This window comes from Phytophthora sojae (genome assembly GCF_000149755.1).
Source record: "Phytophthora sojae unplaced genomic scaffold PHYSOscaffold_7, whole genome shotgun sequence".
Taxonomy (NCBI): Eukaryota; Oomycota; class Peronosporomycetes; order Peronosporales; family Peronosporaceae; genus Phytophthora; species Phytophthora sojae.
The window spans coordinates 2597560-2624359 of NW_009258121.1; the positions used below are offsets into that span (position 1 = coordinate 2597560).

Below are 26800 nucleotides of genomic sequence, written 5' to 3' on the forward strand. Positions count from 1 at the left end.
GATATTTATTTAGTCAAAAATTGTGCGTTCCGCCCCGTCGGGCACCATGGCCTGCCTGCAGCAGGTATCGGTACCCTGCTCTAAGTGGCGGGGTTGTGTATGTGCGAGCAAGTCTTGCACTTCTTGGAGAAAGCTTTGGCGACGAACTGGTCGCATCGGCATGAACTGCATCGTCCTTGGGGAGCAGTTGCCGTCGATGGGCGCCGTTGGGATCCCCCAGAAGCCTCGAATTGAGCGATCCCGTCCATGGCCTGGTCAATGGCGTCGTATAAACACTGGGCAGCGCGCGGATGCGGGACCGCTCCACTCAAAATTTCCTCTGGCGTAAGCTTCTGGCCGTAGAAGTTGCTGTTCATCTCTGTTCGGGCCGTGATGACAGCACCGTGGAGCGAGATACCGGCGAAAAGGCCACGACTGTGAGAGTAGCTGTAATTGGCGTTGAATCCTCCTCGGCTAGCAGCAGCTTGGGCGACTGCATCACGTCCGTAGGGTCCGACAGCCACGCTCAACCCGCCACCAACGTTCACCTGAGTACGGTGGAAAACCTTGACGGCTTTCTTGGAGCCCATGATGATCATGAACTCGATAAGCTCGCCACCTCCCTCGAGTCCACCGCCTATACCTGCCGTGCCAATGGCAGACGGCGCCGACCACGAGCCATCGTCCAGCTTGGCGATCACAATACCTGTCCCCATCTTGGCTGTGATAAGCAACCCTGCCTTGATAACCGTCAGGAACGCAATGCCTTGGGCTCGCTTGAGGAAATTCACGGGGATGTAGCGGTCGCTGTCAGCCCCAAAGTCCGGTCGGAAAAAGTTGCCGAGGATGTCGGCAGCCGAGCGACACGCGCTCTCCAGTGATCGGCTGTACGGCAGATGCAGTCGCGTCTTGGCTTCGTGCGGGTTCTCCTTGTGGCAGTTCGCGTACTGCGAGTTGAGTCCGTCCTGGAAGCACTGCAAGATCGGCGCGCAGATCGTGCACACGCGCTGCGGGTGTGCTGGGTCGTACTTCTTCTTCATGCTCTCGCTGGCCACCTGGTCAGGCGAGATCAGCATCCTTGCTGGACTGCACGAGTGGCAGACGCTGGCGCCGCACTTCCTGCAGTGGTGTCTGCGCCGCTTGATATCGAACACCTCGCTGCAGATGGCGCACTTGGGGGTGTCTGCATGTCGCGTCATGGCGAGTCTCGAGGCCGATGCCGCTGGGACCATCTCTCCGCTGTTGTTGCTGGACGTGTCGCTCTCGATGCTGTCTCGTCGAATGAGCTCCGACGCCGAGTACGGTCTCCTGTCTCCGGACGGTCTCATTGAAACCGGCAGCGGCGGGTTCTCCACCCTCCCCGAAGTGGACACAGGTCGTCGTGGGTGGGTGGAGGCTCTAGCCCCCACTGTGACGACCGCATTGGACCCACCCGCGCGCTTGTGTTTAACGTGAACTTTAACTAACTTCTTCCTCTTCTTGTCGTCCGGGATGAGCCTGGCCAGCTGCGGCAGCATGTGCTCCAGCATGAGCTCGCTGCCGAAGTAGACGCCCAGGCGCTCGTAGAACACCCGCGCGCGCAGCTCGCCCTGGCCGTACTGCTTGCAGTCCGCCTTGAAGGCCGCCACCACCTCGTCGTGGTCTTTGTTGGCGCCGCGCACGGCCGCCAGCATGCGCTTGTAGATGGCCGCGGCCTGGTCCCCCGACGCCGCGGGCGGCACTTCCACCTCTCTGGGTTTGTCCTTGTCCTTGTCATTGGGTTTGTCCTTGTCCTTGGGCTTCTTCTTCTTGGCGCGCTCCTTGGGCACGTTGCGTCGGCTGATGCCGGCCGAGGTGGACGCGCTGCCCACCGCGCGCGTGGCCAGCACGGACGAGGAGGATCTGGACAAGCGCGCGCCGCACTGGGAGCAGGCGCGCGCGCCCGGGGCGGCGGCGGCGCGGCATGTAGGGCACGACGCCATGCCTGCAGCTGCCGTTATGGGGATTATGCGCCAAAAATCCGTCCAGTTCAATTGAGGTGAGGTTTTGACCAATCCGAGGCTGTTTGGGTTGAGTATTTTGGCGAATCAGACTCTGCGTCGTTTCGCGGAAGATGGCTACATTTGCGAAAAGTATCATCTTCCTGCGAGGAATGCGGCATTGGGTGCTGGCTGTGGTGTGCTTTGCTGCGCTCTGGTGGGGCGGGGACGGCATTGAAACTGCGTTCGACTTGCGGTTCGAGTATGAGGACCCAGAGTCACTTCTTGCTGGCCAGACAACTGTGGGCGGGCCTCGACTCCGCTGGAACACGCAGTCCGTTATCGCTGGTTTCGGCATGGAGCGGGGTGCAAGGGTGGAGCTGCAGGTGACAGAACTCCACGTTGCTGGAGCTAACAATGAGACAGAGGTTCCTGTAGTGTTCACGTTGTACGACAACGACCAATGGCGCGCGTACGCGGTACTCAAGCTACGGGAGGTCCACATTCGAAGCAACTACGTGCTGTGTCACTACCCGGCAGCAATGCGCTTCACTGTTCCGCCACCTGACCCACTAGCTGCACGGCCTTGGTCGGTGTCATTCCATGTCCGCAAGCCGAGTCAATATACATTGCAGGCCCAGGTCTGTGGCGACGCATCAGTGCACGTCACGGTACGGAAGGATAAATTGTCTACCGGTGGAAGTTGTACGCTAAGCTGTTTTTTGTGTGTGTGTTCGGCGTCAGGGCCGCGCAAGCATGGTGAATCTAGGTTACGACGGCAAGTTATCGGAACATTTGGGGATTCAAGAGCTTGGGCTGCGAGCGCTCTATAAAGGTGCAGTGTTAACTTTAAACATGTTACTTAAGTATTTTTTTTTTGGATATTTGAAGTATCATAATATTGGTGTTTTGCAGTGCTGTTTGGAGTGTATCTCGCTGCAATGGTGCTTTGGATCTTGGAATGCTACGTTCGGCGTCGCACGGTTCCAGTAAGGAAATTGATTGTTTGTTTTTGAAATCTGAAAACAATTATTGAGCACGCTCACTTGTTTCTCTTCGTGCAGAAAATCTGCTATGTGTTCCAAGCGGCACTACAAGCGAAAGCGCTTTCTGTGGCACTGAAACTCGCGTTCTACAGTGCGCGTAGCTCGCACGGGAAGATAAACACGACTTTGGATATTGCACAGGATGTTGGAGAAAGCGCTACCAGTGCGGCACTGCTGGGTGTATCCGTCCTCGGCTCGCTAGGATGGTCGATCACCCGAGCTCGGCTTTCACGACGAGAAGCGTTGTCACTGCTACTGCTAGCGGTGATATATCTTGTCGTATCAGTCAATAAGGCGACGTGTCGTCCTACCGACGCGCCGCAATGCCGCGGATTCGTGCTGTCGGAGTACGCTCTGCAGTCCATGATGATGCTGGGCGTGATCGTCGCGCTGAACTTCACTATCGCGCAGCTAAAGCTGGCAGTCAATTACGAGAGATGGAACTGCTTCGTGACGCCTCTCACGTACATGAAGCTCGAGCAATTTCAGTATGGACGGTGTGGTTCGCACTCACTCCAATTGCAGCAACCGGGCTGACTTTATGGTTTATTTATGATAGGCGCTTTCGGTTTGTTTTCCTCGGCTACCTGTTGATGCCTACATTCTTGCTACTTTTGAATGTAAGGATTTGTTGCTGGGGTTGGCGTGGGTTTCATTTTCTAACGCTGGCTGTGCCATTCAGCTCTTGGTGGTCACTCCGCCAGGATTCTGGCGGTATGTCTGGGTAAACACATTGCTCGCGGAGGTCACCACCCTAGTGATCGTGATCAATATTGGTCTGGTCGTGCGCCCAGTAGATACGTACATCTACACGCGGGTAAGTTGTTGGTTTACTTTACTTGTTGAATCGGTTCTGTACTGAGGCCCTATCGACGATTCGATGAGTAGATAGCACGCAGCACAGCTCCGGACACTCCTAACCGTGACAGTCCAGACCCGATCGAGCCCCCGCCACTGGAAACACCTCAAAGAGACGCAGTTCGACCTCAAACAACAGACGCAGCATCTACTGGAGCTGCTGCTCCAGCTCCGATCGAGTATCCTAGTGTCAATACCGACGCGATGATGAGTGGCTTGGCTGCCATCGAGAGCAACCGATAAGGGTTGGAGGTACACGCACAGCAATGGACATGAACGACTGTAAGACTTATGAGTTTGACCAACGAACTGACCGTGCACTCACTTATGCCATCGTACCACCAATTCCTCTTCTTGGCTTGACACTGATAGCCTTATGGTCCTGCGCCAGTAGCCCATCAATGTCTCGACCGGCAAAGCGCCTTGTGAGACCGTGGTGCCATGGACACATGCAAGTCGTTTTGAAACATCTCGCGCGGAAACGATTAAAAAGCGTTCAAACTGCAACACGTGAACCGGTGATGTCACGTCGGAATCAGCGTGGCATAGTTTACGCAAGTCTCTTGCAGCGTAGACCGTCATCTGGTCTGGTGGGGTCCCACTTGGGTCAAGCCAGCCTCCCTCCCATCGTGGTCTGTATCAACGTCTGTCTGGCTGGTCATTCGCACTTCCGCTGCCTCACGACACCAGCACTACCTATAAGGACGACGACCATGGGCAACGGTGTGTCTAGCGAGATGGAAATCTTCGCCGAGGGCGAGCTGGAGGCGGAGCTCAAGCGCCTCGGCGGCACGGGCGATGCCAGCGTCAAGCAGCTGGTAGGCAAGGGCTACCGCGACGTGGTGCAGCTCGTGATCCGTCCCAAGCGCGCGCGCTACAGCGTGCACGAGCTCGGGCCCGAGCGCTTCCAGGTGGCGGAGCTCTCCGTGGACCCGACGCAGGACGACGTGACGGAGGCCAGACGCAGAGACTTCGACCTGGTGAACGACCGCGGCCTGCGCGTGTGCTGCTCGCACTGGCAGCTCTTCGCGCGGGGCAGCAGCACGCCGGCCGTTACGCCCTGCCTGATCTACCTGCACTCCAACGTCGGCTCGAGGCTGGACGCTCTGCGCGTGCGCGACGCGGCGCTCAAGCGCGGCTTCTCCGTGCTGGCCTTCGACTGCTGCGGCTCGGGCCTGTCGGACGGCGTGTACGTGACCATGGGCTGGAACGAGTCCGTGGACCTGCTGGCCGTGCTGCAGAGCGTGGAGAAGGACGACTCCGTGTCGGACATTTGCCTCTACGCGCACAGCATGGGCGCCTTCCCGGTCGTGACCAACCTCGCTAGTCGCGCGGCGGGAGCTGCCAACAAGAAGATGCAGGCCAAGCTGCAGACGCTGCCGCACGTGCTGCGAATGGGGCAAGGCCCCAAGCTGCTCAAGCCTATCCGCGCTGTAGTGCTCGACAGCGGTTACGCGTCCATGAAGGAGGTGAACGAGGGGCTGCTGCGGGAAATGCAGCAGGAGGGATTCCCCGTGCCCAAGGCAGTGATGAAGGTGGCTGTGACGGCTATCAACAAGAGCGTCAGGAAGCGCACGGAGGTGGACATCGAACTGCTGCGCCCCGTTGACTTCGTGGAGCTCTGCTATGCCCCCGCGCTGTTCGTCGCTGCAAACAACGATCGCTACGTGTCCAAGGAGCAGAGCGAAGAACTTGCCAGCAAGTATGCTGGCCCGTCCAAGGTCCTGCGCGTTGAGGGCGAGCACTACGATGCTCGTGACCCCTCTGCGTACACACAGGCGGTAGACTTCCTGTACAACGCGCTGCACCCGAAGATGCCGTAGATACATGTAGTGTATTAGATAGGACAGCAATAGCAAGAATACTCGCAAAGCGAGTCGAATGTAGTAACAGCGAGCGAGCGTTGCTTGATCGTGCATCATGTTTGGTCCAATGTCCTTAGCAAGCACTCGCTTTGGAAACAAATAAAATAGATACCTCTTCCTTCTCTCCCGACGCTCTCTCGCTTAGCGGCTGTGATGTCCGAGGGAGAAACCGTACATGACGTCCACAAAGTAGTCGCCCGTGGAGTCGTCGCTGTCGTAAAGATCCATGAATCGGATCTGACGCGCCGGGGAGCCCTCGGAGCCGGAACTGCACGCGTAGTCATCAACGAAATCGTACTCCATCATCAGGGCGCGATCTTCGCTGTCACCAGGCGAGCTACACCTATTGTTCGCTTCACTTCCTCGACGCTTCGACTCGGCACTGCGTTGCCGCTCGAGGCGTCGCTCCTCAGCCTCCTGCAGTTCCGCTTCAATCTCTCCCTGGTAGTATTGACGCAACTCGTGGAGTGAATCGAACGGAATCGTTCCCAGGAAGGACTTGTCCATCGTCAGCCTCATCAACGTATCACACACGCACTCGTCCCGATTCAGTAGGCCTGATCGATAAGGTGCCGTGAGTTCCTGCAGCGTCTCGTGCGAAACCTTGAACATCTCGTACACATCCAACGCGTCATCACACGCCATGATGCGGGGCTGGTTCAGCTTGAGAAGCACGAGTCCCACTCGAAGCAGCACGTGGCTGCCTTCACAGAAGAACACGTCCCAAATCCGCATCACCGGCTCGAACGGCAACGTGTTCAGGAAGAGGCACAGGAACCACTTGAGCGTGAACGGCTCAAAGTCCACGCCCAGCGTTTGCAGGTGGTTGGCCAGCACGGGCAGCTTCTGCGTCACCAAATCTGAGAAGACACGCTGGTCAGCACGACTTCCCGTCATCGTGCGCGTGTGGTACTGCGGCGTCAGCTCCTCCACGATGGATGCCAGCACCCAGAACGCTTCCTCCTCCCCCATCTGCTGCAGCAGTACTGCAGCAAGGAAGTTCATGCTCTGGCAGTATCCGACCGTCGGGTTGCGTAGTGAATAAGCCTGCAGCACGCGGCGTAGTTCTCCGAAGTGGTCGCCATCTTCCGACAGCTCCTGGGACTGGCGCATCGAGCTGCGCAGCGAGAGCGGGAAGGTCCGCGGCAGGTCCTTCTCGATGTCCATCTCCGCGCACTTGCTGAGCGTGTGCAGCCGATGCAGCAGCGCCGGGTACGACTCCTTGGCCGCGCGGCGGAGCTCTGCGGCGCCGCTGCACATCCACCAGACTTGGCCGCGCAGCTGCGGCGACACGCCGGCCTTCAGCAGCGCATCGAATTGGCGCGAGTGCAGCATGAGCTCCGCCGCCGTCGCGAAGGTGGAGAAGGCCATCTTGACGCTCTTGCCCGCCGGTGCCTTCTTCGTGTTGCTGGCGTCGTCTGGCGCCTGTTGCGTGAAGCGCTTCTGGTTCTCCTTCCACTTTTGGCACACGCGCTCCTGCGCCCAGTCGCGCGCGGCGAAGCGCTCGCCCCACTTGCGCAGGCGGTACCTGTACAGGTCCTCGGCCGTGGCCAGCGCGGCGTCCGACTGGTCCTGCGCGTCCGCGAGGCACTGCAGCACCTGGCGCTCGCAGTGGCACGCCAGGTCAAGACGCCCGGCTGCGACGTCCTCCAGCGGCTCCTGGAGCGACGCCGCCTTGGCCAGCCGAAAGCGGCGCTTCGGGCGGAAGCACGCCAGGTGGCGGCCGTGCGCGCGTGCAGCAGCGGGAGGGGCCGCGTGCCCCGCGCCGCCCATCGTCGAGCCGTCTAGCGTCGTCGTCTTGGCGCGGGCCATTGTTCCTCGAGGCGGTTTATTTTCGCAGAGCGTTCTGATACTGTCAAAGAGAAGGTCGGAAAAGTCACTGCGTTTCAATATGGCGATACGTTCTGAGAGGCTCGTGAACTCAACCTGCATGTGCATTGAATCCTACAGGATACACAAATTATACAAGATGTCCAAACGTACCATGAAAACGGAACAGTAGCGCAAACGACCATCACTCCTCTTCCGACTGCAAGTGGATCGCAGCGCATTAATCTTCTTCTTGCCTGCTGCTCTCTCGCCATGATGCTGCGGCTACCTACCCTGGCCCCGAAGGCCTCGCGCCCGCTGTCGCGCGCACTACACGCCTCCGCGCCCTCCAGCTTCCTCGTGCGCTCGCTGGAGGACGTGCAGCAGAGCCGCCGCGTGATCACGAGCGACGACGGCGCCCTCGAGACGCGGTACGTCCCCAGTGTCTTCGTCTGCCGGAAGGAAACACAAGAGTGATGGTTGCCCACTGACGCCCGTTGTCCGTCCGTGGCAGGCGCTACCTGGTGCGCAACGACGAGTGCGGCTTCTCTCTGCAGCAGGAAGTGCTCAAGAAGGGCGCGCCCGTGCGTCTCGAGTTCCAGAACCACGTGTACGCGCTGCTGGTGACGCGCGGCAGCGGCCGCGTGCGGCTGCTGGACGTGGGCAAGGGCCAGACGCAGGACGTGAGTGAGGGCTCGCTCGTGGCGCTCAACGCCGCCGAGGCCGTGGAGATCGAGGCCACGAGCGACGAGCTGCACGCCGTGAGCGTCATGAACCCGCCGGTCTTCGGCGTCGAGAAGCGCAGCCCCACCACGGGCGTGTTCCCGGCCGTGGACCCGGACGGAGAGGAGCTCGAGAGCTTCGACCTCTCCAGTGTGGACAGGATGTTCACGGCGCCCGAGTCGCTCAAGGGCGGTAGCGCCCCAATGAAGGACGACCCGCTCTTCTAGAGGACGAGACGCTACTAAGGGGCCGGAGGTGAGCGATCGATCGATGCCGGACAACAGAGACACACAAACACAAATAGCGAACTACTCGACTCAACATGTATGAGCACAATACAAGGCTGCAATGCAATGCTAACCAGGCTTCCAAGTGCAGACAGGGTACGAGTTTAGGATTATGTGTGGGTGGGTGCTTCTAGCCGCGCTGGGAAGGTTTGCTGCGTTTCGCATTTTGGTGAGCTGCAGCTTCAAGGCTGGCCAAGGTCTGCTGGCTGTCGACGCCTTGGCGGAGTAGCATGGCGATGGGCTTCAACCCGCGGCTCGTGGCGAGCTGGAGAGGGGTTTGGCCTGTGAACTGAGAGCAGCGAGGCGTGAGTCTTGTAGGGTGAATAGGACTGACGAGGGTGACGGGGACTTTACTTTACATTGCGGAGTAGCGGGTTGGCGCCTGCGAGCAGCAGGTCTTGCACGATATCCCGGCGGTTGATCTCGACGGCGACGTGCAGCGGTGTCGTGCCGTTAATCTGTGTGCGTGCTGTTTAGTTCAGTCCTGGCAAGTGTCTGCTATGGATGTATATTATACCGTCCGAGCGTTGACATCGGCACCAGTGAAGAGTAAATGCTTCAGGAGCTTGGCGTGGCCGTGATGCACTGCAACGTGTACACTCGTCTGCTGCCAAAGCTACGACAGTGTTGAGGTTTTCTGCGCAAAGACTGCACCTTCAAGGCTACGTACTCCGTGTGGGGTATTAACCTGCGCTGCACCTGCTGCCGTCACGAGCAGCTTCTGAGCTGCCACGGTGTCTCCATTGTAGATCGCATCCCAAAGCGGCAGGCGCTTGCCTCCTTCTGGCCAAGCCATAAAGATCCGCGACGTTTGTCAACCGGCGCCTAGTGACGCTTTGTGCCCGTCGGGCTCGGACAAGTCGAAGGAGCAGAAAGATGAACGAGTCCGCGTCCAAGTCGAGCCTCGCTTCGTCCGGTGGGAAGCCATCCACAGCCAACAGCTCGGGGGCTCCAAATGGCCGCAAGACGCGCACGATTATCGTTGCACGAGCGATTCCTGATGAGCCAGCTAAGGTCGTGCCTGCTGCAACTCGTGGAGAGGGCCCGTCAGCCGTCGTGAACCAGCACCACAGTCGAGACGCTCGATCCGGAAAGCTGGCTTCATATGCAGCACTCGGTGGCGAGGAGGATGTCGAACGCTTCGACCGCTTCTTAGCTGAGCAGCGTGGACACCCCAGTGCATCCGAGCTGCGTGCGGCAGCCACATCACCGCAGCACATGATGGCGTCCATGAAGCGCAAGACGATGAGTCGAATTCAGCTAGACGGAATCGATGGTAGTGCTGAAGCAACCGGGGAAGACGCCGCCGCTCGGAAGTTGATGCAGCAAGAGCTGGAAAACGATGCGCGGAAGCGCCGAGAGGAGGCGGTGGCACATCGGAAATGGCTCAACTCACTGCCGATCCACGAGCGAGTTGCTCAACAACGCCAGCAAAATGTGCTGCGTAAATGGCGCCAGATGAACCGCGATTGGGAAACGTTCAAAGTTCGTGCGGCCCGGCGGCTAGGCAAAGCCCCGCAAGAACTTGTGATGAGTCGAGCTGCATCTTATCGTGAGCAGCGTGAAATGTATGATGCGTTGCAGAAAGCTCGGCCGCTGAGTGACAAGGTTGGGGGAGATATCTGGCTCGTGAGTTTGCGAAATGAGGGCACACGGTTCGTCCCCGTGGGGAACATCTTCAGTGGACTCTTTTGCCCCATCCGCGAGAGCACAAAACTTGGTCCTCGAGTTCGACGCCCACTTGACTATCATGACAATCAGCACGAGGCATCAAGACCATTGTCCAAGCTCGAAAAGCGGTCCCTGGATCTGCTAGCGCGAAAGAAATGGCGCCTCCGTAAGCAGCTCGAGGTGTTGCAACCCCACGAGGTGGAGCGAAGTGCCAGTAGTAACCTCGCTGTTGGCACAGTTGATTTGTTTGCGTGGGCATCCGGCACATTGGAAGACGCAAACAGTGATAATGATGATGGAGGGTCCATTCGAGCGTATTCTGCAGATGACGAACCCTCACGCCGTCGTCGACTTCGTTCGTATGCCAGTCCTCCAAAGTCGGTGAAGAAAGTGGCGACAAGCGACCAATTTATCGGACCGAGTTTAAGAATCGGCTATGTTGCGGATGAAGATGGCGTGCCGAACACGGAGAGCAATGACATTAGCTATAACGCCGAGCCATGCCATCCGCCTCTTCGTTTGAGCTTTTACACTCCCGTAGGTGAACAAGAACAGCGATCGCTCGCGCTTACCAACGATGGAAGTACGATTGTTCATTACCAGTGGTGGCGCGCTCCATTCGAGGACGAACACGCGGAGCTGACAGCCCATATACGCGGACGCCGCACTCGCAAGGAAGAACAGGAGCTGGAGCAGTGTACGATTACTTCGGTATCCAAACTTGGAGGCACACTACTGCCTGGAGAAACTGAGCAATTTGTGTTTTCTTTCGAGTCGTCCCAAGCCGGCGTGTTCTTGGAAAAGTGGCTGCTAGATGCAGACCCCCAGCCCCGAATTTGTTTCGGAGCGACTCCGGATGGCGAAGAGATTGTGACCTCGGAGGATTTACCTGTTGAAGTTCGATTGAGTTGCGTCGCTGAGGACAACTTCGCTGCTTGGAGACGCCGTGAAATGCAGCTCACCCGTGTCGAGGAACGAGAAAGTCACTTTTTCGTTGCAAACCTCGTCGATGAAATTCTGGACAGCGTTAGGCCTCCAGAGCCAGTCGTGTTTGCCGAGTTGACGCCATGCACTGATGTCACCAAGTTCTACGAGGCGAACGGGACCACTGAGTTCAGCGACGTATATTTCAGCCCAGATCTGGTGCGTTCTTGCCACGAGCTTTACGAACGTGCTCAAGGAATATTACTAGCTCTTCTGCCCGTCCAAGAACCAGTTGACGAGGAAAGTCTCAATAAAGAGAGTGGAGAGAGTCAGGAGGGAACTGAGACCGCTGAAAGGCCCAACGATGCACCTCCCGTGGTATCATCAGAGCAGAGTAACGACGCGAATTTGGGGGTTGAAGCTGACGCTCAGCAGGAGCTAACCAAGAGGGCTTCACTCCCAGCGCTTCATGTTCAGGAGTGGAATTGGCGTTTGGAAACACTCCGAGAGCTTTGCAAAAAGGCTGATGAAGCGCAAAATGCCCAGATAGGTCGATTGACGCAACAGTTAAAAAAGGTGATCGAGGAAGTTGAAGAGGATGATGAGAATGACGACGAAGATGAAGACGAAAACGAAGAAGCGGAGAATTCAGAGGATGGTGGTGATGGAGAAGGAAGTGAGACTGGAGAGATTGATGCTGCAAAATCTAAACGTATAAGTCCCCGTGAAGCACGTAAGAACGAGAGACTTGCTCGTCGTAAGGCGTTAGAAGATGAGATATACTCGCTGGTGCCGAACCTCCAAGAGGCCTTTGATACTATGCGCTTCTCGGCCTACATCGCTCCATACAGCAGTAGGCGCTTGCAGGAGCGTTTGTACGAGAGGATTGGGAGCTTGTGTGGCGAAACTCCAGCAGTCTGCGAGATCGCAAAGGCAACGAATGCAGCTTCTAGTGCACAAGCAGCTAAACTTGAGGGTGTGGGGGAGTTGATAATGCGCGCTATCGACGAGGCTGTTGGTGGAGACCAAGACCATCAAGCGCTGTTTGAGCAGAAACATCGACGAAATCAGAAGATGTGGCTGGGTGACAAGGCGTCGTACTTGTCAGTTAGTCAGTTGATGATAAAGCCCCCAGCTTCGATCACCGAACCACCTCATGACTCTTCAACGACCGATAGCACTGGCAGCCCATCTCTGCCTAAGAGTCCTGAGATTATTGGCAATTCTGGGGTACTATTGGTGCAGCTGGACTTAGATCTAGCGTCGTGGTTTTCTTTGGTAAAGCTGGAAACCCGAGGAACTGCCGCACCGGCCGATGAAGCTTCCCCGAAGATCGAATTGGCATGGCGTTTTTCCCAAGAATTGGTTCAACACCCGAATTTTGTTCCCGTAAAAGTTGCTCAGGCCGCGGAATCGCTGTTGAAGGTGCTAGATGCGCTACCGAGTACGAATCCACTTGTCCACACAGTAGTGATGGTAAGCGAGTTAAGTCGGCCGCCTCTGACAAAAGCGATGCACAAGTTACTCCGCAATGTTGCCCGACTTGAATTGAGAGCCAAGGCAGCTGCAACAAGCCAAGCCGGTGGGGAGACAGAGGAAAGCAAGGGTCGAGAAAGTGACGAAGGTGAGGAAGAAGAAGTGGCAGTGATGAAGACATTGCTCCAGCGCTTGGAATCACAACTGTCTCTCCGGGGCGCTGCTCAGGTAATGCAGCGTGCGATCCAGAAGGACGTTGTATTTTGCTCTGGGGTTGAGGAAGTGCAGGGGCAGATTGATTTCGGACGAAAAGAGCTACTGTTGAACTCGTCTGTATCGCTTGGTGGATTTGAGAATGAAGCTGTTGGGAAAGAGGAACAAACGGATTCGGAGCAGCAGGAGACAGCGATCACCCCGAGAATCTTGTTACTAGAGCATTTAGACGCGGCTGGAGTTGATCTCATCCGACAAGCCGCTCGAAAACGTGAGTTGGCATCGAAACCGGCGACGCCAGCTCCATCCGAACCTCAGAAGCCTGCAGCAGGGGCAGGAAAGAAGGGCTCTGTCGCTGCCAAAGGAAAACCTGGGACACCTGGAGCGCCTGCAGCTCCCATGTCCGCACCTCCGCCAGAGACTCCACCGCCATCAACTCTTGATCTTAGTAAATTTGAGCTCGCTGGAAAGACTCTGAGTGAAAAGGGGACCATGGCACTGCGGAGCATCTTCACCAGTATGATCAGTGCTTGTATCCTCGATGGGATTCCGTCCAAGTCATGCGAAGGAGTATTTCTATTTGGCTGCAAGGAAGAGGCGTCTCTCTTGACACCTCCGACGTTAACGGGACCAACGCTTCACCAGGAGCTCACAGTGTGGTCCAGAATGTTACAGCCAGAGCTACCTGGCAGACCAAAAGGCGAAGTACCTCGGTTACTTACTGCAGTCGTCGGGGGGAAGTGTCTGGAGTCGAAGCTGCGGATGATTGATGGTCTGCTTGAGATCGTTCACGAAATCTACTTCGTTGGTGAGGTAGCCATGAGTCTTTACCGAGTTCTGCATACGAAGCATGCGGTAAAGCAGCTTAAGGGGATCTGCAGTGGCGCGGAACGTGAGGAAGAGGAAGAACAACGGGAAGATGATGCGGAGGTCACGCGAATAGAAGGGATTCTAGAAGACGAAGCTCACGACAATGGTAGCGAGAAGGAGCCGACTGGGCATCTTCCACCGGGTAAAGCAAGCTCTAAAGGTATCTGGGATCTCCTTGTGCCAGCGGTGGAGAAGATTCAGCAAAAGGCAAGTCGCAAGTGCGTGCGTCTCCTGCTGCCAAACGATTGGGTTGTCGGTGAGACCCCCATAGACGAGCAGGATCTCAGCGCTGCTATCGTCGTGGAAGAAGAAGACGACGACGATGAGGACGAAGAAGAAGAACAAGCCGATGAAGTCGACGACGAAGACGAGACTAGGAAGAAAAGTCGAAAACGACGGGCATCAGAACTGAAGTCTGCAAGACTAAAGCCCTTAGTGGAACCTGATGGAGTAGACTTTTTCGATCGAAAAAGGCTGGGCGCGTACGAAGGCGAGCGCGCACATGTCGTGCTCAATCACTCGTCCGAAAGTGGTTGGCGAACGTTCCGAGAGGTGACAGCACAATGCTTGCCAAATGCTCGCGTTACTGAGGGGAAAGCAAGTATGTTGCATTCGCTGTGGCCCGACTCGGAAGCTGATGATGGAGAGGAAGACAGCGATGACGGAGCGGCTCACAAGATTCCTGTGAGTAGATTTGAGCACGAGTGGACATTCCGCGCATTGGATGTGGGGCCGATCGCGATGGAAGGACTGGCCAAAGCGCTGGAGCAAGAAACTTCACGTATCGGATTGGATGCATCGAGTGCTAGCGATGATCCCTCAACGGCTTCAAGGGCACTTGTTGTTAATGGTGTATGCGGTGCTGTGGAGTTCCTCGAATTCTGTGCTGCAACGAAACAGCTATTGGGGATTCTACAACTCTACAAACCGTGTGACGTTTTCATTGCTGGAGACTCAACAGCCAGTTGGATTCAACAGCTTGAGATTGAGCAGCTCTACAGCGCCCAAGCAACGAGCGACACAATACTGGGCAACACGGACTCTGAAAACTTAGCTATCCCACGGAAAGTGGTAAACGATCGGACGAAACGCAACGCACGAGTTCTTAAGCAACTTCTCGCTTCTAAACACCATCCAGTGCTCGCTAATCTTGCATCGTAGGATCTGATGCGTATAAACTAGGAAGATTCTAGTTGAATGAGAACACAACATGGAGATTTTCATTAGTTCAACGAACCTCTAGAACGTGTCGGTGGAACTCTGTGATCGATAACTTGTTTTATCTTCCGTAGCACCGACAGGAAGTCCGCCGTTTATTCGCAGTTTGAAGAACTGTCGATTAGGGAAGGTGTTTGGATGTCATCGAACGATATCCACGCTAGCTTCTTCCCCCGCGGATGTCATCGGATAATATTCACACGACATCAAATAGCACTCGAACGAATCCGGTCTGATTGTCTGATTGACACTTACTTAAGTACAGGTTTTGATAGATACCTATTCGCCTCGAAGCTATAAATTTAAAATACTTTTTTTATTTTTATCTAGATTGATGTCAGATGTACACGATACCATCAGAGAAGATGGAGCTCCACCGGAAACATTTATTGGTGGAAAGAACAATTTTTGCTAATACACAATATGTTCGTTGTTCGGTCTCTGACAATTTGAGGCGTCGGTGCTAATGATGCTGACCTTGAGCACAACTGGTGCCATTACCACATAACTGTATTGTATTATACTACATGTAGCTTCAAAACACTCAACACAGTACTTACTCATCCCATTAGCGTTAAAATTATCGATTTGAATACCCTACTCTCTCAGACAGATTTTTCTTCTGCATGCATAGTTTCTCAGAAATTGTAATTGAAAATCGCGTAGTCACATGAATTTGCCGTGACATAAATTGTCGGCAGGCTGGTATTGTGTGAATCCCCACAGTCATTGGAATGAGTCCGGATGGTTTAGATACAACATTCCACTATAACTTTGCAAGAAACAACTTCAAGTTTAAAGTTTGTGTGATCCAAGATGGGAAGTATCGTTTGTTTGTTTTTTCGTTCAACATATTTTTATCCAAAGCAAACTCTATCCGCCGGCAACGCGGTGACGTCCTATACGTACGGTGGCGAATGAATTCATTTAGCGGTGACTCAATAAGAGCTGCAGCTCATGGTATGTCTTCTCCGGATGTATGAAATCGGGAGAAGTCTAGTTCCAATTAATCGAGCTATGAATGGCTCGTGTGGCCATTAAAAAGCTAGCTGCAATCGCTTAGGAATTTTATCTACGAAGACTATGAATAATTTAAGCTTGCCTTGTGTGAGACTACATTGTGTCCCGCAGAGACCTACCGAGCCCATTTACTACTGGTGGTGTAGAATAATCTACTACTGGATCCTGTTCTTGTCAAAACATCATATCATCCTAATGCTACATGAATACGGTACGCTCAGTTTAATACTTCTAAGTACTTGATAAATGGCAAGACCCATTTGGACGAATCGAGGCTGAAAGCTTTTTGTTGTTGTTAGATATTCAGGCGACCCGGACGAAATGTGTTTGCGGCTGCGCCATGTTTTTTTCAAATAGAATTTGAATCCTCCTACGTTGTCGCTGTACGCCCCGGATTCCTGTACGAGAGGAAACCGGGGCGGACATCGTCAAAGCGAAGGGCAAGCACCCGATGTATCCTACTCCTACGCGATCGAGTTCTGCTAGACCTCAGTTTTGACTTATCAAACTTGAAACGAATTGCTGGCTTCATCGGGTCACCCTGCAAGTTCGGTTGAGCAGTTAGCCTGACAGCGCTAAATATTTGTTTTATCGCCACCTGTAAGTTTCCGATCCCAACACTGCAATCTAAGAAATAAAGGATTCTGCCTAGGCACAGCGCACATTTCAGTGGCAGGAAGGAAGGAAATTATTAATACGTGGATTCAGAAACACGTAGCCTAGAAACTCCTGATGATTGACGTTTCCGAGAAGATGATAGCCAACCATTGTCTAGAAGCGCTGACAACGTAGTGGTAGTTCGAGACCGATCTGCGTGAAGAGAAGCTATTTGAACTGCGGATGCTAAGCAGCCAGTGCTCGCGTATTTTTAGGGGTGAACTGCTGTGGAGAAAATGAGGGCAAGACCTCTCAAGTTGAGAGTCTCAACGCGGAACAAGATGCCGAGTCATCGTTATATTGTGATATTGTAACGAGTCTGATAACGCCAGCTCACCAGCGGGTCGTCGCTCGTAGTGCTTTTACTGCGTCCTCGCCAAGGTCCGTTGTGGTAAGGATCTCGATACTGCAACTTCAACGCATGCTGGGCGACAGGATCTCCACTTGAGTCCTGTGCCGGAACACGTCCGTTCCTACTTTTTGTATTACTACTCGTTCGTCAGTTAGTACTCGTACAACTCGTACAACACGTTCGACTCGTTCACCTTGCCTAGATCCGACGCCAGCCGTAGCTAACCTCACCCCGCACACTCATGCGTTATCAGTCTGTTGGCTGGCGCTGACACGCAGGTCTTCGCCCGCCTCACCCCGCACTCATGCACGTTCTGGTCTGTTGGTGGCTCCGCCATAGCGTCGTCACTAGCCGCACTTCACTCGTCGATTCGTCAGCTGGGTTGTCGACAGCATCTCGCCCGCCTCACCCACTCGTCAGTCGTTCGTTGTCGGCGACAACCCGCGAAGGTCGCCCCTTGCTCAGTCGTCTGCGAAGGTCGTCACTCCTCGCTCGTCTCTCATCGTCACCGGCTGCTCGTGCTCGCCAGTACTCGTCTTCTCGTCGTCTGTGGCCCGCGAGGTAGGTTCTTCACTGAGCGGTCTCAAGCTGACTGCGCTCTCGCATCCAGCCACTCACCGCTCTCCGTCTTGGATCGCTGATCTCGTCACCCGGTACAGAGTACCGTACCTGTTACAATATCATGAGATTTGATAAGTTCTTCGAAGTTCAAATGCACTCGCCGACAAGCTACTACTCTACTTTTAAGTAAGAAGTGGCCAAAGCATTGATCTGGTACACCCGCGGACATGTCCATTCTCGCAGAAAAGGATACGGAAAGTAACAGAGGCAAGCGACTTGAGCTACGTGTAATACTTCCCGCGACGGAGCAACATGTTGAAGTTTCAAGCAGTTTTACTAACGCTGGGGGTCCCAGCCCAACGCTACTTATATAGGTACTATACATGTGTACATACATGTACAGGCCATTGTCTTTGTTTTATATTGCCTGTGTTCGTTCTTCGCTTATTGTGCCTTTGCACTTACATTAAAATGCATGACGAACAAGCAGTGACAAGTTCTAGGCACCCATCTCGCTTTGCTATCAGTATGAAACGACGAAACGAGATGGGGCGAGCTGTACCCCGGCTTTTTTAAAAACAAACGGGCGACGCAAGCACGTTCAATCCCACGGCAAAATACAAAATATGTGGCGGTAACTGACGGCTCCGCTCCCAACCACTTTCGACTAAATCCATAATTCGATATCTTGTCGTCTGAAAGATTAAGAAAATGCGCAACTATCCAAGCGGGAGCAGTAGTATAAAGCGATCGTGGTGCTTTGGTCGTAACGATGCAGAGGTGACGCTCTCAAAGCTACACCGCCCAATCTAAAGTCGCTTTACAGGGATTGCGAACAGAGCATACGCGGTGGAGCGGTTCAAAGAGTTCATGCTAAAGACTGTATGAGAAGTTTTCAACTCACCTTCTACGTAACAAGCACACCAGGGCTTAAGTTCCGGTTACAGGGAGTCGCGGGCGCTTCGACATCAAGCGCTGGATAAATCTCGATGACGGCCTGCTCCGATTCTGACATTTTGTGGAGATACTGCAGTCCATTACACCCCCGTCGGGCTTCCGTGACGGAAGTAAGACACGGAACTTCCGTGTCTTACAGAAGATTACTTTTACAGAGGTTATCATCTGTATCATCTGTAAGGAGCTGATCTCCCTAAATTAGAGACGGAAGTTGCTGCTCTTCAGCTTTTTGGTGGGGAATCCAAGAGTGACGGTACCTGTGGATCGATGCGGACGTAAACGCAAGCATGGCTGTATCGTGGGGGTCTGGAAGCGCTACTGCTTCAGAATGCAGCGAGCAGTGAAGAAACTAAATCCCGACAAAACGGATGATGATTTGGATCTTCGCAAGGCCCAAGGTTGCCGAGCCAAGTCGCTTTCCATGGGTGTGCAGTCTGAAGACCACTTGAATCTTCTGTTGGATCTCCTCAAGCTGAAGCAACAACAAGAAGAGAATGGATCTTCAAACTCCAAGCTCAGCCCAGTCCTTTGCTGTTGTGCACCGCGCCCAGCGAGGGCAAACAGAGGGACCTGACCAGTCAACATCTTCATCTTCAGCAACCCTACATTCGACAGCAAGTACCTATCATGCAACCGGTTCTCGAATCACCAAGGTCTCAAACAGCAGCAGACGCAGGGCATGAACTAGTTTTCAAGCGTACAATGAGGACAAGTGGGTGTTCGTGCAGCCACACTCTGCGTTATGCTCTAGCACAGAGGATAGAGAGACCAGAACATAGTACTAAGCGTCATGGCCGATCGATGAGTGGTGCGAAGTCGCTGCATCCTCAGCTTTTTTGCCTCGTGCATTTACATATAGCCACTGGAGGAGTTATCATCGCGTAAATAGGAGGAACAGTTTCGATAGAGGACTCGCTCCGCTCCGCAACGCAACGAGTCGTTCGCGAAAATACTCGACGATCTGGTCTGGCCTCGGCCGAAACCGCAAAAACCACAGCGAAATGTATGAATGTCCATGCGCGCCAAGAGCATTCGTAACTCTTACGTGAAGCCTACAACTTCATCTGGTCGAACTTGTTTCTTGTCACTCATTTCTCGACTTCCGCCCGCCCAGCAAGACCTTACCACCGTGCCTGGAACGCCTGCAACTCCTTCAACGCACGACTTAATTCACCCAGGCCAAGAGCCGGGAAATGACAACGCATTGAACGATGAGACTGTACCCAAAACTCGACGGTCATCGGAGCACTGGGGCAATGACGAGGTTCAAGAAGGTGCATTTGACGGTAAGGCTGCACAGACAGCGATCGAGACGCGGCACATCAGCCAAACGCTTCAGTCTGCGCACTTCTCGACAGCTTTAGAAGACCGTCGTCAGCTGCACCTCCCGTACGATTTTCCTTCTCAGCACGGTGAAGCAGCTACGACGGCGTCTACAGTGGCGCATCGGTAACCTGTCTCGACCGATATCACCCGTGGGAGAGCTGAACAGCTTTAGAGAGCTCGTAGTCTTTGGCTTTGTAGTTTTCCAGATCTTCTACGTCCCGTTTGCCCCGATTTACCTGAACCACGGCGAGCAATCCCAGCAAAGCACAAACATTACGATGGAGCTGGTACTTCTTGGACACACCCTGCTCAACTTTAACACGGTCATCTTCGATCCAAAATGCTTGACCTTGGTTGAGGATCGCCAGGAAATTGCTCAAAGATACCTGGGTAGTTCCTTTGTACCAGATTTTCTTGGCTCTCTTCCACTGGAGTTGATCTCGTGGCTTTCGCGAGCTGACGGAGACACTCGAACTTTGGCAGCAGCGCATCCGAGCGCCTACATTGTCGAAAAATTGTTCCGAATTCTTTTGATTCGGCAGCTTTGTCGACTTGGGAGGCCCTCTTGGGTCCGATAGGCAAAATATGCCAGACGTCGGGCGGAGCGCATATCTCGGTACTCGCAGTATCAGCGAAGCTATTCGGCGGAATTGTCGTTGCTGCGCACTACCTCGCGTGCGTGTTACGTTGTCTTTTGAACACTTTCCAGGTCGAATTCAGTTCGGAGACGCCAGTAGCTTTGTACGCCCGAGATCTGCTCCAAGTCGTATCAACACTGTTCGGGAACGGCTGGGAAACGGGGCACCCAAAAGCCGACGCGTTTGGCGCCTTTCTCGTGCTTTTAGGTGTGATGTTGACTGCCTACATCACGAGCCGGGTGGCCATGGAGATGCTACTGGCCGCATCCAGGAGCAACAAGCCGCCACCAAGCTCAGATGTAGCTACGCCGCCACTAAAAGGCAATGGATTTGAGCCCGTTGGCACCTCGGTATCGCAGCGCCGAGCACTTTCTCGAAAGCCCACTAGGCTACCTGGAATGCTTCCAGATCCCATTTCGTTCAAGACTCAGCGCTCGACCTTGTGCGAGTCAGCCGCTCGAACCGTCGAGTCTACTTTCTCCAAATGGAGCTAGGCGCCACAGGAACCAGCGCCTCCAAGCGCGAGCGATGCCAACGAGTCTCGCACCGTTAGCGCACCAACTGTGAGATCGATCCGGTACCAGAGCCCGTGCCGACTTGATCCCCACGTCAATAGCTGAGAACTCGTTCAAATCCTGCTCAATGCAAAAGAAGAAGAAAAAAACTTTAATTCCTTCCTTCCTTCCTTCCCTCTCTGAGCCTTCCTTCTTGTCTTCTTATATTTGCAACTCGTGGGGTTTTGCGCTCGTATCCCCCTGTAAATCTGCGTCCCGATGAAGCGGAGAGGCACCTTTTGACCCGACCATCCCAGCTATGCATCAGTCTTGGCACTGTTTCCTGCAACCCCGCTGCTCGATGAGCCAGAGGCGTCTCCCGAGTCCAGAGCCTCCACCTTGGTCACGCTCAGCTCCTCCCACTGGTCCGAGTCTGCAGTAATAGTACACAATAACAACATTAGTTTAATTGATGCGATACCAGACTACTAAGGCAGCAGGCAGCCGACGCACTCTCTTTCTTCCAGCACATGTAGATGACCGCGTCGTTCTGCAGCTCGTGGTCCGCGAGCGTCGCCGCGTCCGCGAACTCCTTGCTCTCCTTCTGGTTGAGCCCCTGCCAGAGCTGGATGCTCGTGGGCGGCAGGTGGAACAGCGCGCCGAGCTTCTCCTTCACGCTCAGGAACGAGTCCGCCGTCTGCACGTCCAGGAACACCGTCTGGTTCCGTCGCTTCACGCGGATGTACGGCCCCATGCTCTGTAGTACTTTACGTAGTACTGTATCCGCCACCTCGGGACTTCCGTTTGTCTGAAATCTACGTGTCGTACACAAAACCCATAGTTTGAAGTGGCGCACCAAAAATAGATGATTATCAAGTTCTGCTTTCGGGGCCCGCTGGTTTGTCGGTTGTGGAGTGCGATTGCAGCCGCGTTGGTGCACGGCAAGCGCAGCCTGTTGACGTGTGTCTGCTGCACCGCATCCCTGGCCGACCCGAGCGTCCTGAGTGAGAGGTGCTGAAAGTCGTGTACTTGCTGTCTGCAGAGCTGTAGGCGTAGCAGAGTTGATCTCAGCACGAAGGTGCGGGCAGAAGACGAACGGAAGGTAGGAGACTGAGGTTGCCTTGGCAGAATGCCGTGGCGGGAACAACCAAGGCGGCGGAGCTGGTTGTGCTCCTGCTGGAGAATGCGGAAGTGAGTGCCGAACTGCGCAGCAGCTCGGCGCCGCCGCCTTGGGACCCTTGCTCGTGTTGAAGGAGTTTCCTAACCGACCTATGCTTTGCTATGCTGGTAGGTGCTGTTGCTGCTGCTGAAGCTGCTAATGTGCTGCGTCTGTCAGTTGCTAACCGCTGCCGCGGGGGGCAACGAGAGGTAGCGACCTCCCACAGTCGCAGCGGTTTCTGTGCTGGCGAGCTTCGCCTGCGACCGCGTGCCGTGTTTCCGCGCTGCGGAGCACTGCTTGGTGGCGCTGGTACCGCTGGTACCTCACACTGAGCCGTACTGCGGCGTCTGGGCGGCCGCTTCCTGCAGCCACAGACGAGCAGCTGCAGCGAGTGCATGGAGAGGTGTGCACGTGGACATGGCGACGCGCATGACGGCACTGGACGCGCGCTGCGAGCTGCTGAGTGAGGACGGGGAGGCCTATATGTCGGTAACGGACCGAAAGGGTTGGATCCAAAGTCACGCAATGGAGTGACGAGTCTTTTGCAAGAGGTGCGGGCACGGTGAAGTAGCTGTCCGGGGGTCGAGCTACCTTTGCCTTATGAATTGGGCAACTTCATTGGTCAATGAAAGGTCGCAGCTTCAACATGATTTGCGTACCAGCGTTATTATCTAGTTCTGAAGCGCACGGTGCCTTCACCAGATGCCACATGAAACGAGCAGCGTTGCTGTAATGTATCCTCACAGCGCGGGTGCTCACTTCGAGTACATGTACAGTGTACCATGCAGAAATGCTTGACACGCTGCGTGTCAAGCGTGTGGATAGGAAGGACCATGTCTGCCACCGCGGTCAACATGACGTGGCCGCAAACTTTGACTGGCCCAGACGTTGTGTAACCCTCGCTATTATAGGGCACTTGTCACGACCGCATGGTTAGAGTGGTGATGTAAAGAACACGGGAAATATTACCTCTACAACCACGTCTTCACGTTATGGAGTGTCGAAGTCCAGGATGATAGCACCATTCAAAAGATAATGCGTGTTGCTTCGGTGAAGGAGTGCTCCACTTCGTTTTGAGTGAGGTGTCACTTCAGTCTTTAAGCTAGCTAAAAACCAAGAACATGTTAGTTCTCCACTTAATGGGACCGCACTCTGTTTATTAGGGAGTAAGGTTAGTTGCTGACAGATACTACAGTAGGTCCTTGATAACTACGACATAAGCTACGAAAATTACGCCCCTGAATACTGAGTACGCTTGAAATTAAGCTATTCATTTGAGAGTACAGTACAATGTTCACTGATTTTGGGAAAATCCTCTAAACATGTACTTCGAGGTACTACAAGTGCACCTCTCACTCTCCACCACCATCTCAGACAATATCTACTGCTAATACCTGGTAGTATCTAAAAATGGCAGACCCCTTATAGAATCACATGCAATATAAAAGGCCCCAGCTGCAGCTTGTATGTAGTTGAATCAAGGGGCCACCGTTACGTGGTCGGTACTATCCCCCACCTGACCCCACATGGTCATCTTGACCACGTATCGGGATAAGTTTTGGTCACCCTGGCCCCGAGATCCAACTGCCTACTCCCCACGGCAATGGACATGGAGCCCCCGACAGCGCCTAATTGCTTGGGTCGCCCGAACGTGTCCGTCCGCCAGTCTCATTCTCCAAATTGCGCTCACCCGCTCAATACCCTCCGCTCGCTCTAAGCTATGAAGCATGCGCTCCAGACTCGCTCCAACGAGTATCTTCCTGCTCTTCAGCATCGTCGCACTCTTCCTTTCGGCGTCCGTTGTCCTCGCCAAGGAGGAGATCCTCTCCGATGTTGATTCGGACGCGGGCCTCAACACCGCGCAAATCATCCAAGCCAGAGGATACCAAGTCGAGCTCCACAAGGTCACAACGACCGACGGCTACGTGCTCACGATGCACCGCATCCCCAAGAGCTACGACGAAACGCAGTCGGGCTCCGCTGCCGCCGCCAACAAGCCCGTCGTCATCCTGCAGCACGGCCTGCTCGACAGCTCGTACACTTGGGTCCTCAACTACCGCCACCAGAGCTTGGCCTTCATCCTCGCTGACCTCGGTTACGACGTTTGGCTCGGCAACAACCGAGGCACCACGTGGTCCAAGGAACACAAGTACTACAGCACCGACGACGAGAGGTTCTGGGACTTCACGTGGGAGGACATGGGCAAGCACGACCTCCCGGCCATGATCAAGGCCGCACTGAGTGTCTCGGGCCGGTCCACGCTCAGTTACGTCGGCCACTCGGAAGGCACCACGCAGGCGTTCGTCGGCTTCTCGCACGACCAGGAGCTCGCCATGTCGGTGTCCTACTTCGGAGCGCTCACGCCAGTGGCGTGGGCTGGGGATGCGACGTCGCCGGTCTTCGTCGCGCTGGCCAAGACGTACATGGACACGTGGGTGCAGGCCTTCGGCGCGAAGGAGTTCCTGCCCAACAACCCGCTCCTGCAGAACCTCTTGGGCTCCACTCTGTGTGCCTGGGCTGACGAGATCTGCGACGGCTTCTTTGACTTGATCGGTGGGCCCTCGGACAACGTCAACTCCTCACGAGTGCACGTGTATGTGACGCAGACCCCCGCGGGTACTTCGGCCAAGAACATGGGCCACTATGCGCAAGGCATCCGGGACAACACGTTCGCCTCGTACGACTACGGCTGCAACTGCGACCCCAGCGCGGGCATCGACGCGTGCTCGGAGTTCGACTGCGTGAACAAGGCCAAGTACGGCTCCTTCAACCCGCCAGCCTTCCCCATTCAGAACATGGTGTACCCGCGCACGGGCTTCTACAACGGAGCTCGGGACACGTTGGCGACGCAGGCCGACATCAGCAAGCTGCGAGCTGGTCTTCCCCGCGGCACCATCGTGTTCGACAAGACGGTCGACTTCGGCCACATCGACTTCACGTGGGCGTACAACGCGCACGAGAACGTGTACAACGACCTCATCCAGCAGATCCAGCAGTACGAAGGCAAGGGCTACTGAACAGGTCGGTCGGTTGCGATGGTTGTCGAGTTTAGCGTGTGTGTTGATAGCCGTGTGTTAGTGTCGTTTACTACCCGCCAAACATGTCTGCATACAGCACTTTCAGTTGTTAGTATATTCAGATTTTGAAACATGCCCGCGGAGAAAGAGTCATGCATTTGATAGCCTAGTGGGATATCAGGGTGTCCCGCTCAGGGGTTCATAATATGAACTTCATATCAAGGCTGATACCTGTAATAAATATCGATACTGTATGGCCGGATACTTGTATCAGTATCACCTGATATTGGTGGTGGTGCTGTATCGAGATCCAATGATACTTCGGCATATAAATATCGATATCCTGCGACCTAGTGTAGATTTCACCAACCAGGTTATTTCCATGTGCGCTACCGCACATAGTTACTTGCATATAGCCACTTCTCCCAACAAGCCCAAGTCTACTACTACCATCTCGGTTCGGTTGCGTGCGCGCTCTCTAGAGAATGGCCGACGAGGATACGTCGCCCAGTGGTCGTGGCCGTAGAGACAAAGAAGGCGAAGTTGGAGTCGAGTTGGTATTCCACTATCTGTGCGTCACTCAAACCAGAACATGTTTGTTCTTGTCTGGGAGTTCATCCACGTACTTGCTACTCCGATTCCTGACACAAAGAAGAAAAGCAGCTCGTTCACCCACATCTGTCTCGTGTGCGCAGCACACAAAAAACACGGACCCGACCTCTTCTGGACGGAGATCATGCTTAATGCGGCAACAGACGACTGCTAACCCCAGGAAGCACATGTTCAGAGCTCACAATGATCATCCCTTTTCGGTTGAAAATAAGCTTGAGAATCTGTCTCGCCAAACCACTGTCTACCGTGTGTCAAGAGCGATGTTTCAGTCTTAGTGGCTATGTGGAGAACGAGTTGCGAACCCAGCTTGATAACGACCGGGCGGAGACGATGTGCTTGATGAAGGCTAATTGGTCCGAGTACAAGGAAGTGCTGCAATAGAATAGGAGACGGCGACATTAGCCAAATTACTGCAGATACCATTTTCATCAATATATGTATCATTTATCCTGGTCGGGTTGGGGTGACGCCCTCCCGGGAAGCCTGGGCAAGCATGCTGCTCGTCCAACGCTTCCGACAGACGCTTCACGGTGTCTGTCAGTCTTTGACGGGTCTCTCCCTCTCCACATCTCTCTCTAACCACCCCTCTCACCCCCAGCTCCCAGTAACGCAGCCACGACTCCGCCCGCGGAAGCCCGCTCGCCATTTCCGGCTAGGTACGTTAAACGTGCAATCCATTGGCTCCCAGCGCAAGCAACATGAGACGCTCCTTCGAGACCCGTCGGCCTACCGCGCCGACGTATTAGGCCTCCAAGAAACCCGCATAGCCTATCAAAGTGAGCAGAAGGCCGGTAAGTACCATCTCCTGACTCTACCGACATCCAACCGATGGCATGGCATTGGTTTTGCTATTGCACCTCACCTGCGTAAGTTCCTGTATAAGTACTGGGCCCATTCGGACCGTGTTGGAGTCCTCCAACTATGCATGCCCAAGGCCCAGCGAGTGAACATCATCAATGTGTACTCACCGCACCTCTATCGAGGTCGACCGTTTCTACGAGGATCTTCATGCAATGCTAACCAAACTCCCACAGCGTGATACGACATTATAATGGGCGACTTCAACGCAAAAATTGGACAGCAACGCGAACACGAACCCTTCTTAGGACA

The 26800-nt window shown here is 54.6% G+C and overlaps 11 protein-coding genes across 11 annotated transcripts; 7 read left to right on the forward strand and 4 right to left on the reverse strand.

Annotated features, from left to right (window-relative positions):
- Nucleotides 1–80: 80 nt before the first annotated feature.
- PHYSODRAFT_517261 (hypothetical protein) lies at nucleotides 81–1652 on the reverse strand (the record flags this gene model as incomplete). Its single annotated transcript, XM_009534305.1, has 1 exon — nucleotides 81–1652. The coding sequence occupies one exon, from the start codon at nucleotides 1650–1652 to the stop codon at nucleotides 81–83; it is 1572 nt and encodes a 523-aa protein (XP_009532600.1).
- Nucleotides 1653–2071: 419 nt separating this feature from the next.
- On the forward strand, nucleotides 2072–4084 carry PHYSODRAFT_303971 (hypothetical protein; the record flags this gene model as incomplete). Its single annotated transcript, XM_009534306.1, has 7 exons — nucleotides 2072–2578; nucleotides 2682–2772; nucleotides 2853–2926; nucleotides 3002–3480; nucleotides 3543–3603; nucleotides 3666–3800; nucleotides 3872–4084. The coding sequence occupies 7 exons, from the start codon at nucleotides 2072–2074 to the stop codon at nucleotides 4082–4084; spliced, it is 1560 nt and encodes a 519-aa protein (XP_009532601.1).
- A 470-nt stretch (nucleotides 4085–4554) lies between these two features.
- PHYSODRAFT_336708 (hypothetical protein) lies at nucleotides 4555–5664 on the forward strand (the record flags this gene model as incomplete). Its single annotated transcript, XM_009534307.1, has 1 exon — nucleotides 4555–5664. One exon carries the CDS (start codon nucleotides 4555–4557, stop codon nucleotides 5662–5664), a length of 1110 nt encoding a protein of 369 aa, XP_009532602.1.
- Nucleotides 5665–5847: 183 nt separating this feature from the next.
- On the reverse strand, nucleotides 5848–7479 carry PHYSODRAFT_517537 (hypothetical protein; the record flags this gene model as incomplete). The annotated part of the gene is made up of 2 exons (XM_009534308.1): nucleotides 5848–6028; nucleotides 6083–7479. The coding sequence occupies 2 exons, from the start codon at nucleotides 7477–7479 to the stop codon at nucleotides 5848–5850; spliced, it is 1578 nt and encodes a 525-aa protein (XP_009532603.1).
- Nucleotides 7480–7788: 309 nt separating this feature from the next.
- Nucleotides 7789–8465, forward strand: PHYSODRAFT_258801 (hypothetical protein; the record flags this gene model as incomplete). Its single annotated transcript, XM_009534309.1, has 2 exons — nucleotides 7789–7946; nucleotides 8030–8465. The coding sequence occupies 2 exons, from the start codon at nucleotides 7789–7791 to the stop codon at nucleotides 8463–8465; spliced, it is 594 nt and encodes a 197-aa protein (XP_009532604.1).
- Nucleotides 8466–8655: 190 nt separating this feature from the next.
- PHYSODRAFT_336711 (hypothetical protein) lies at nucleotides 8656–9321 on the reverse strand (the record flags this gene model as incomplete). The annotated part of the gene is made up of 4 exons (XM_009534310.1): nucleotides 8656–8814; nucleotides 8885–8983; nucleotides 9043–9132; nucleotides 9196–9321. The coding sequence occupies 4 exons, from the start codon at nucleotides 9319–9321 to the stop codon at nucleotides 8656–8658; spliced, it is 474 nt and encodes a 157-aa protein (XP_009532605.1).
- An 80-nt stretch (nucleotides 9322–9401) lies between these two features.
- On the forward strand, nucleotides 9402–11416 carry PHYSODRAFT_317425 (hypothetical protein; the record flags this gene model as incomplete). Its single annotated transcript, XM_009534311.1, has 3 exons — nucleotides 9402–10555; nucleotides 10619–11273; nucleotides 11330–11416. 3 exons carry the CDS (start codon nucleotides 9402–9404, stop codon nucleotides 11414–11416), a joined length of 1896 nt encoding a protein of 631 aa, XP_009532606.1.
- A 2212-nt stretch (nucleotides 11417–13628) lies between these two features.
- Nucleotides 13629–14733, forward strand: PHYSODRAFT_516479 (hypothetical protein; the record flags this gene model as incomplete). The annotated part of the gene is made up of 3 exons (XM_009534312.1): nucleotides 13629–13901; nucleotides 13956–14161; nucleotides 14448–14733. The coding sequence occupies 3 exons, from the start codon at nucleotides 13629–13631 to the stop codon at nucleotides 14731–14733; spliced, it is 765 nt and encodes a 254-aa protein (XP_009532607.1).
- A 4720-nt stretch (nucleotides 14734–19453) lies between these two features.
- Nucleotides 19454–20902, forward strand: PHYSODRAFT_303976 (hypothetical protein; the record flags this gene model as incomplete). The annotated part of the gene is given in 3 exon segments (XM_009534313.1): nucleotides 19454–19833; nucleotides 19853–20160; nucleotides 20313–20902. 3 exon segments carry the CDS (start codon nucleotides 19454–19456, stop codon nucleotides 20900–20902), a joined length of 1278 nt encoding a protein of 425 aa, XP_009532608.1.
- A 146-nt stretch (nucleotides 20903–21048) lies between these two features.
- On the reverse strand, nucleotides 21049–22492 carry PHYSODRAFT_347360 (hypothetical protein; the record flags this gene model as incomplete). Its single annotated transcript, XM_009534314.1, has 3 exons — nucleotides 21049–21335; nucleotides 21416–21659; nucleotides 22391–22492. The coding sequence occupies 3 exons, from the start codon at nucleotides 22490–22492 to the stop codon at nucleotides 21220–21222; spliced, it is 462 nt and encodes a 153-aa protein (XP_009532609.1). The 3' UTR covers nucleotides 21049–21219.
- A 1317-nt stretch (nucleotides 22493–23809) lies between these two features.
- Nucleotides 23810–25000, forward strand: PHYSODRAFT_392559 (hypothetical protein; the record flags this gene model as incomplete). Its single annotated transcript, XM_009534315.1, has 1 exon — nucleotides 23810–25000. A coding segment is annotated over one exon (1191 nt), but the record flags the coding sequence as incomplete, so codon positions are not given.
- Nucleotides 25001–26800: the final 1800 nt, after the last annotated feature.